The 10390-nt window shown below is 43.5% G+C and overlaps 1 protein-coding gene across 1 annotated transcript; it reads right to left on the bottom strand.

Annotated features, from left to right (window-relative positions):
• Window positions 1-3404: 3404 nt before the first annotated feature.
• On the bottom strand, window positions 3405-9802 carry Ttc32 (tetratricopeptide repeat domain 32). Its single transcript, NM_029321.2, has 3 exons — window positions 9603-9802; window positions 4711-4877; window positions 3405-4037 (listed from the first exon to the last, which is right to left on the bottom strand). Exons 1-3 carry the CDS (start codon window positions 9740-9742, stop codon window positions 3898-3900), a joined length of 447 nt encoding a protein of 148 aa, NP_083597.1. The 5' UTR covers window positions 9743-9802; the 3' UTR covers window positions 3405-3897.
• Between the last annotated feature and the right edge of the window lie 588 nt (window positions 9803-10390).

Here is a 10390-nt window from a genome sequence, read left to right as displayed (position 1 = left end):
ACATGCATAAAGTGTTGGAGGAGGACAGAAGATGGCATTGGGTCCCCTAGAACTGGATGACAGATGACTACGAGCCACCATGTGGATAGTAGGTATTAAACCAGGGTCCTCTGGAAAAGTAGCCAGTGCTCTTAATGTCGAAGATATCTCTTCAGCACCAACAATTCATTTTTCAAAACAATCATCTGTTAGCTCAACCTTCCCAAGTATATCTAACATTAGTGTTCCAGGCAAACAGAACCCATTTCCTCAACACAAATTTCTAGCCAGAGACTCTTATAAAGACTTAAACCATGTGGTGCATCTAGAGATCAAGGAGAGGCAGCACCTTTGATCTGTCTTATGTATGTGCTATTTTTGAAGCACACACATGACCATGAATCATGCCTCTCCCCGCCCCAAAGCCTGAAAACAGCTTTTTAAAAAATAGTGCAGAAATTCTGAATATAATCAAAGCCACCTAATTATATACTTTGAATGGCCTGGTTAAATATATCAATTACATATCAATATAACTGTTTAATAATGCTTTCAGAAAAAGTAAACATTGATTCTAGGCGTTTATATGCAGACTGATTGTTTACATTGTTACAAACACTTGTTTCCAGTGATCGATTTCTCTATTTGTGAAGGTGGGTGAACTGGATGTACTGGTGTACAGCTCTGGAAGGTAGAAGCAGACAGACCTCTGAGTTCTACAAAGTGAGGTCCAGGAGAAGGATGAGGAAGAGGAGGAAGAGGAGAAGGGGGAGGAGGGGGGAGGAGGGCAGGAGGGGGAGGGGGGAGAGAAAGGGAGAGGAGGAAGAGGGGAGGGGGAGGAGGAGAAGAGAAGGAGAAGAGAAGGAGAAGGAGAAGGAGGAGAAGGAGAAGGAGAAAGAGAAAGGAAAAGGAAAAGAAAAAAGAAAGGTGTAGAGGTGTAGATACAGAAGGATAAATTAAAAGTAACAGGAACTTTTTTTTCTTGTTAACAGCTTTCACTTAGAAGCATTTTGGTTGACAAACTCAAGTCCTTAAGAAACTTCAAGTTCAGCTGGGCAGTGGTGGCTCACGCCTTTAATCCCAGCACTTGGGAAGCAGAGGCAGGTGGATTTCTGAGTTCGAGGCCAGCCTGGTCTACAGAGTGAGTTCCAGGACAGCCAGGGCTATATAGAAAAACCCTATCTGGACAAAAAAAGAAAAAGAAAAAGTAAAAAGATAAAAAGAAAGAAACTTCAAGTTCTATTCTTAAGGAGGCTAGACTCAGCAGATACTTTGAACCCTAGAGCAGCATAAATAGTGAACTGGTCCCTCCCCCACCAATGGCAGGGATAAAATGTATCATGCCCACTGAGAGTTACAACCTCCCAAAATGGTATAGTGCTCACCAGAGTAGGATAGGGATGCCCGAAAATGGCGGAGAACCAAGAAATGACACAGAAAAAGAGCAATCAGATTGTGACTGAGAGTTGACAGGAAATCTAGCTTGCTCGGTCACTGTATTTTGCTGTTGTCGAGTCAGTTCATGGACAGCATTCAGTTCCAGACTTGGAAGAGAAAAACATGTTTCTCAAGCAGTGTTAAGAATAATCTTCCAAACTCGAAAGTAATTTAAATCCACTTACTCCAGTTCACTGTCCTTCGTGAAACGACTTGTATAACGGACTGTAAGTCCTTTCTGCTTTGTTTTCGAAGAGGGGGAATGCTGGATAACAGAGTGTGAGCACTTTTCTAGCAGCATCTAGATGTGGAGAACAGGAATAATCGAATGATTATTTAAATACCCAAGGTATCACTCAGCCAATGAGAAATGGGCCTCGGATGTGCAAAGCCTAATTTTGGAGAAGATAAAATTTGGTACTCTTTAGCTATAGCCAGTAAAAGACAAAGGCAACTTTAAGAGGAGGCAGGGTTGATCTTAAGCATCAGAGATTTTGTTTTTCTGAGAAAATAAGAAACTTTTGAGTAATAAAATTGAGCAAAGCAAATGAAAACTTTTTAACAAGTTTTCTTTTTTATACTACATCTGATTCCAGGCACAAGTAAAATAGAGAAACTATGAGCCAAGAGAAAATAAAATTGTATTACTTGATTCTCTGGGTGGAATGGTGTTTAGCTCTCCCAAGGTCAGGACAGCTTGCTTCTTTTTACAAAAGACTGTATAAAAAGGGACCTTTCTGTTTCCATGCAACATTATAAATTCTTTTAATGTTCTTCCCAACAGAGATAAATCATATTGGAAAATGTGGGTGATTATGAAAATAGAGCAACTTTTCATTTCTGGCACCAAACTTAATCTCCTATTCATTCACCTGCAGCACAAATTCTCCATGAATTTTTCCAGATATTATTTACAAACAGGGAATTCCTTTCTCTGCTTCATGAGACCACTTTAAAGGAGAGAGGGAGAGGGAGAGGGAGAGGGGCAGACAGACGGAAAGGAAAGGAAAGGAAAGGAAAGGAAAGGAAAGGAAAGGAAAGGAAAGGAAAGGAAAGGAAAGGAAAGGAAAGGAAAGGAAAGTTAAGGGTGATGGCGGAAGCCACTGAAGCCACAAAGTTCTGTTGGGCTTTGGCTGCCAGGCAAATGTGTTTTGTCTCTCTCCAGTGGGGGCAATTTCTACCAAGAACAGTGTTCCCACAGCAGCAATAAACCAGTTTGGGAGACCTAAAGATGAGGGTCTGTATCTTTGAATGCCAAACCAGGACAATAAAAACTGTAGAGGGGACACGCTGGCTTTGACTTGCTTTCTCCAGAGTTCTTCCCAGAGCGAAGAGCCCTGTTGTTCGCTGGCAGAACTCAAAACAGAATTGCTAAGCTTAACATTAGCGTGCTTGTCAGCCTATCACCTCCCTCTCTACGCTGCATCAATTCATAAAGACTTTGAGCAGTGTTTGGCTTATTCTAAGTATTTGAGAAATGCTGGTGGTGTCAATCGTTATAGCTGTCATCTAGAGACAGAAATTATATTCAACACTTAAATCTTAGCCTATCTCTTTAATGAGTTTTAGAAAAAAAAAGATCAAATGTAGGATGAATTCTTTCCAACTGCTCTCCCATAGGATGGGTGTTTATATTTAAGCCCAAGGGTCCTGTCTCTCAGTCCATTACCATATGTAAAGTAAGCGAGTTCTCTACACACTGTGCAGAGAAAATGAGCAGGCGATGTCCCCAGAGGGAAAGAATACTGAGACATGAGAATATGATGCAATTATCTGCAGTCACAGGGGAATGTGGACACGAGCTGGCTATGGAGCATGTTGTAGTATTGTTTTTATTAGGTGTCACAGCAGTGAGTGGCTGTGGACGAGAGCGTCTTTAGGAAGACGCAGGCAGAACTGTTTGGGGAGTGAAGCGTTGTCACATCAGTATCTCATTCTCAAGCGAGTCAGCAAAAAAAGCTTTGTCCGTCTTTTGTTTTATTTTTGTTGGGTTTTGTTTAAGGGTCTCTATAGTTTAGGCTTAGCGTACTCACAGCAATCCTCCTGCCTCAGACTTTAGAGTGGAAAGTTTTGGTTTTAAGTATTCAGAAAAAGCAAATGTGTTATTTTAAGTAGGTGAAGAGTTTATGACTTGACTGTATTTACCAACAACTTTCCTATAGGCGGGAAAAAAAAAATACAAAGTTGGGAATAGAAATATGTGGTAAAAATAAAACCTTTACTAAAAATAGTACATATTTAGTACATATTGATTTAAATATTTTGCTGTAATAGCATACATTTATACACTGGTATCATTTATTTACTCTATTAAGAGATCTATCAAACATGATCTTTCTTAAAATTAATAAGTACATTATTTTACTTTCACTTCTAAAATTCAGTCTCTTACATATAATCAAAATAGCTCTATGCCCATCTTAGAGCCAATCAAATGCAGATTTAAGGATCTTGAGTTAAAATCTCAATAAGCTAAAGGTTTCAGTAACTTTTCTCGGCATTTCGTCTTTGCTTTTCTTCTTTGTCTAAAATGGTCTGTTTTAAGCTCAAAACAGCATCTTGAAATCCAGGATTGAGGTCTAGTGCCTTCTTGAAATCTTCCAAAGCTTCGTCAAAATACCCTGTAGCAGAGAATCCCATAGATAGAAAAAAAAAAAAAAGTCGAGGATTTCTGTCAGTGCACAGTGAAGTCTGAGTATCCATAGCTTCTTTTATGAGCCCCCCAGAAGGAAGCTGCCTCTCTCAGGGATCTAAGACGTCTATCACAGTAGCGTGTGCCCTTACAGAATAAGTGGGTCTAAATCGGGGACGGAGACAGGGGTGCAGAAGCAGTAGCTCCCATCTAACACATGAGGCCCTGCGTTCAATCTCTGACAATATAAAAACTGAAACAAATAAAATTAGTGGTGGCTTTTCATCAGATTTTATACAGGCAGCATGGAAACCATCAGTTATCTCACTTCTACCTAGCTGCAGGAAAGCTGAGAAGTGGGGTTTTATTTTTTATTTTAAATGAGAAACAGTATCTACAACCCTTTAATCCAGGCTTCTAAAAGCTTCACTTCCGGCTCCTGCGTCCGGTCCCATTCTCACTACAGTGCTCTGCTGTGGTCTGTAGGGCCCAGCAAATGCCTAAAACCATTCATGAACGCTTCCTTGTTCCTTAGCTCTAAACCTAAATTTCACATAATTGTCAAACTTGATTCCCTCACGACAGCTGATCGCTCTGAAGCAACAGAATTCAGTCCATGAGAAGAGCAAAAAATAAAAAAGTGAAAAACCAAACCACCTTACCCAGCCTGTAGCGTATCAGGCCTCTGTTATAATAGGGAACTTCAAAGCTGGGCAGGATTTCTATGGCAGATGTGTAGTCGTCCATGGCTTCATAAAAATCAACGCTGAAGTACTTGGTTTGCCCCCTGTTGTTATATGCAGTGGCCAAATCCTCAGGGCTACATTTGCTTTAAACAAAAAGTTCACATTAAAATAACATTGTTAAACCCCTCGCTTCCACTTCCTTGCTCTTTGGGGTACCATCAAACTCCATTGCTACAACACGCTGTGTGGAGGGTAAAATGGCAAACTGAAGAAACGGTGCGTGTGGAAACAGAAATCAAGTTCTGTGGAAGACCATCGGCGACTTTCGTGGGGCTACAACACAGTGTGGATTTTAAAGTGCATGGAATGTTATTAGAGTCTTCAACGCCCTTGCTCTCTGCCAACATGTTCTGCTGGATACTAAAATGATTGCTGACTATTTTCAGAGCACACTCGGGGGGAGGAAATGCATGCTAAGCAAGGAGTGCCTGCCCAGGTGCCAGTGCACTACAGAAATGTCACAGACACTACTTTAGTCTAAATGTAGGTGGTCTTCAAACAATGAGGTATGAAGTCATTTTCCACCCGTGAAGAAACCCTGGGTAAGCAGTAGTGGCATAGATGTAATGGTCCTGGGAGGCCTGATACCCACAGCTGGGAGCCGCCATCGGGTCAAAGCCTCCTCCCTCCCACTGCCTATGACAACTTGTCTTCACTGCTCCCAGCCAGAGGCGTTACCATCTTCCTTCTTCCTTCCCTTCTTTTCCCCAAAGTCAAACTGAGGAACTCCATACTCCACCTCTCTCTCTTTTACCCCGCAGTACAAAGCATAACCCTCAGAAAATATTGGTAATGGCAGTAACTTATCTTTTAAAAACTGTCTTATTGTATGTGTGTGAGCACAGATGCCACCGTGGGTACAGAGTTCAGTTAAAACCCTGTGACATCATTTCTGTCTTCTCACCATTCCATGGGCTCCAGGAATGGAACTCAGTTGCAGGTTGGCACAGCAATTGACCCATCAATGGTTTTCTTGGCATATTAATCCTTGACAACCCAGAGAAAGACCATGACTATTGTAGCACATGGAGGTCCTTGCAGTTTATTGGGGAGGGGGCATTATTTGACTATTCCAGTTTTTTGACACAGGGTCTCACTCTGCAACATTGGCTGGCCTGGGACTCAGTGTGTAGGGCAGGCTGGCCTCTGCCTCCTGAGTGCTGGGAGCAAAGCATATACCACCACACCCACATGGTCATAATAGTTGGGAGGAACTGTTGTAACTTAGAAATTTTGTTTTGTCAGCTCTGAGGAAGATGGACAAAGGATACCTCTGAAGGCCACTAACTCAGTGTTAAAGGCTCACGAACAGGAGGCTGTAGCAGGTATTAGGACATCAGCTGAACTGCTATCCCAGACTGAAAGAAACACACCCCAGGACTTCAGCAAAACTTTCATTATTCATTCCCTCAGGTTTCAAAGCTTTGTTATGAAGTCTTATCCTTGGATAATCTTAGAATGTTAGATTTCATTAAGACAAATTCTAAAATATTACTTTCCATGAAGGTAGACATTTTGCTTACAATCTTAAAGACACAGGCAAGGGCTACAGAGATGGTTCAACAGTTAAGAGCACTTGCTGCTCTTCCAAAGGGCCCAGGTTCAATACCTAGCATCAACACTGTGGTTCACAGACATGTGTAACTCCAGTTCCAGAGAAATTAATGCCCTCTCCTGGCCTCTGTGGGCACTGTATGCATCTGGTCACAGATAGATGTGTATGCAAACATTCATAAGTATTTAGAAGAAAGCTTTAAAGAGAGACAGAGAAGGACAGAGACAGGCTGATACCATTGATTTTCATTGTTAAAGTACTGATTTTTTAAACATAATATTTTTTGAGTTTTTATTAATTGTATTGTGTAAGGTGCTACCACATGCATGGAGAAGTCAGGGAGTGGCTCTCTGCTTCCTTCGGCTTTACAAACATTCCAGGGACTGAGATGAGGTCATCGGGCTTGTGTGGCAGGCACCTTTACTCATTAGGCCCCCAGAAGGCAGTCAGTACTGTTCAGAATTATTCAGCAACCCAATATTTAAAAAAATAAAATGAAACTTTCAAAGACATGTGTAAGGGGAACCGTGGAACTGGTAGACTTCACGTTTTGAACTCTACCAGAGAAAGGTGCAAGGGATGCAAGGGATGCTGAAACTGCAGCGTGGGCTTGCAGCCAGGCTGCAAGTCTAGGGCAGAGATTACCTCGCTGTGGTGGACATGGGTTCCTGGGCTGACATGCGCAAATGAGAAAGAAGCAGCAGCTCATGTACCATCCACATACCTACTGCTAATTGTTCCTGAAACTTCCTAAAGAAGCCCATTAGAGCCTAAAGGAGAGTAGAAAGGCAGTCTCCTGTGTTTGCTAGCCTTTTTATCAGGAGTGGTGGTGGAAATGAGAGAGAGATGGTAACATCACTCGACCATCTATGTGGAATTTTCTATTAGCAAATGTCAGCAGAGTGATCAGCCACAAACAGGATGCCAATCAACACCCTTCTCCCACCCCCAAGGCTCAGGGAAATGAGAAGAGCCTGGGGCTGGGGCAAAAACCAAGAGACAGTGTCTTCCGGGCATTGCAGGGGCACTGTGCTCATAAACTCACAGCTATGGTTGCCTGCACAGGACCTGCACGAGATCAAGTCAGTAAACACTCCATGGAGCTGGGTGGGAGTGGGTATCCTAGAGGAGCTACGAACAGTTAAGGGCATCTGAGGAAGGGAGGGAGAGTTAGCTTTCTTAAGTCTAAGTGCTGCTCTGTGGTGTCACAGTGCTCCACTGTGGTGTCACAGTGCTAAACTGTGGTGTCACATGCTCTAATGTGTTTTCACAGTGCTCCACTGTGTTGTTTCATGCTCCAAGTTGGTGTCACTGTGCTCCACTGTGGTATCACATTGCTCCACTGTGCTGTCACAGTGCTGCACTTGGTATGTCAAACCAAGTATGGCCCTGGTAGGTCAAACACCCTCCTGTATGGCCACATATCTATGAATAACTGGGGCAGCACAACATGGGATTTGGTAACTTTAAAAAAAAAAGGGGGGGGAAGGGAAGTGGGGGTAGAGGCGAGAGGAATTAAGGTGAGTAGTGGGAGGTGAGGATTATCAAAGACAAAAACACTTTATTAAAAAAAAAGAAATTTCTGTTAACTTTTATGATAATGTAGTACTAAAATGAAAAAGCAATTTTGCCTCTCTGGCTTAATTCCATTTAAGTCTTACAAACAAATAGTCTTCTGTATTAGATCTCATGCAAAGACAAGCTTGCAGTCTACTATAAAGATCTTCCAGGTCCAGTACTACAGCTTGTAATCTCAGCACTTGGGAGGCAGAGGCAGGTGGATCTCTGCATTCAAGGGCAGCCTGGTATGTAGAGGGAGTTTCATGACAGCTGGGGCTACACAAAGAGAGAGAGAGAGAGAGAGAGAGAGAGAGAGAGAGAGAGAGAGAGAGAAATTCCCAGTTTCTCTGTTTCTCTGTGTTCACTCCACACATTACATAAGCGCAACAAAGGCAAATCTTGAAGTAACTAATGCTACATGTGCAGGCATTAGCACAGAAGATAGCCAGGCTGTGAATATCACAAAGAGTAAAAGACTTCACTCTATTACAGTGGAATTGTGAACCTGCAGAGTTGGATCGATTCTCCCGGTTTAACGACCAATTCACAACCAATACAGAGACATTGGGACAAACAATACGGAGGGGCTAAGAGTAAGACTCCCTGATAAGCAGATGTATCAAGAGAGGAGCTGAGACTAGATAATAAATATAGTGAACTGCCAACCTGACCTGCTTCTTCCTGACCCGGCTGACCGGAAACAAAAACCCGGCAGCCTAAAAAGGCTTTTCTACTTTTTTTTCACCAATAGAGCCCCCCACCCCACCCCACCCCCGCTGATGGCTCTGCTATGCTACTACTACACAAGTTCAAAGCTGGATCGGACATGCTTAGGGCTCTGTGCTCAAACTGACCAACCCTCAGTTCCTTAAACCCTCAAAGGAGTGGATCTGCGGGTTCCTGAAATCCTCTTCCGCTTTGCCGAGGGTTTTATCTGTTTGCCCACTCAAGTTTTCTCACCCCTAGGAAACCTTTCCTCATTAGCGGATTCTCTCATAAGCTGTACTTAGTCGTGGCACCCTCCTCCTCCTCCACCACCTCCTCCTCCTCCGCTGCTACCTGCCTGGCTTGAGAGTTTTACTGCCTTTTAATTCCTTAACTGGCAGAAAACAGAATGCAACCAAGACCCCTAAATGTCAAAATTTTTATAATTATCAGATTTTGGCTCGACATACAACCCCGTTTTCTAAAGACTCAAAGCGTAGTGGGAATAGAGGGGTCAGAGTGCACATCTTGATAAGCTGCTCGAACTCAAATATCAAAGTAACAAAGAACTGTACTGGGCAATAAACGTTTCATCGCTGGCTTGATATTCTACAGAAAGGACTCTTGTGATGTTCTAGCGGTGTCACATTAACAACCCTTAACTTCAGGAGTGTGCTGTGACGTCGTGGTAAACACTAACGGGACAGCTGGGTGCAGCGACTGTGCTTAGCTTAAGCGGGTGCTGAACCGGAACCTTCGCGTCCGGAACACAAAGGCGTCGCTGTGGTTCCGAGGACGACCACCTTCCCTGCCCAGAACAGCGGCTTCCTGCCGCCTGGGCCTCTGCGGAGACCAAGGCGTCCCCTCCCCGAAGGACAGGGCTCGGAGGGGATCTTTTCTGGGGAAACCAAGCGGCAGCCCAGGACTCCGCGGTCCGCGCGTGGCTCGGGGACCACCCACGCGCCCAGCCCGCTCTCGCGATAGTTACCTCCCGTGACGCGCGCACTGGCCAATGAAGGCGGAGTACAGCTCCCGGGCCTCGGCAAACTCGCCCCTGGAGAAGCGAGCCTGCGCCGTGGCCAGGGCGGCCGAGCTCTCTCCGCCCTCTCGGCCTGGCCGCAAGGCCATGACCGCCTCACCCGGGTGGAAGCGGAACCACAGCTACCGCTCACGGGACTTCGTTGGCTAAAGGAAAAGGACGTTTGTCCTGTTTGAAGACCCGTAGTATCGCGAGACAACTGGTAGCGCCTGACGCCGTTCGCGGGAAATTAAGAGAATTTAAATCTTTGTGACATGTGTATACATAATTAGATTAGATTAGATTAGATTAGATTAGATTAGATTAGATTAGATTAGATTAGATTAGATTAGATTAGATTAGATTAGATTAGATTAGATTAGATTAGATGGATGATAGATAGACAGACAGACAGTGCCCATGGCCGGGCGGTGGTGGTGCGCATATATCCAGGCAGAATGCTGTATACATAGTAAATAAAGAAGTCTTTAAAAAATTTTTTTTTAGAAAATAATTATAGAAGCAGACAGTAGAGGGCAACATAATATTGCTGTTTTCATTTTAGATACCCAAAATAAGCGTCTAGAGCTATGGCAACAGAGTTAATATTCTGTTACTTTGAAACAAATTTGTCCATGTTTCTGAGTGTGAACTTTCTGTAGTCTCTATGGTAACAATTCTCTGCCACTTCAGTCACTGTATATTTTCCTAAAAAGACTTAGCTTTTTCTCCCATGTGATATATATTCTGTGTATGTC

Source organism: Mus musculus, chromosome 12 (genome assembly GCF_000001635.26).
Source record: "Mus musculus strain C57BL/6J chromosome 12, GRCm38.p6 C57BL/6J".
Classification (NCBI taxonomy): Eukaryota; Metazoa; Chordata; class Mammalia; order Rodentia; family Muridae; genus Mus; species Mus musculus.
Note: the sequence above shows the minus strand (reverse complement) of the source record. Positions and strands in the feature narration are given on the sequence as shown.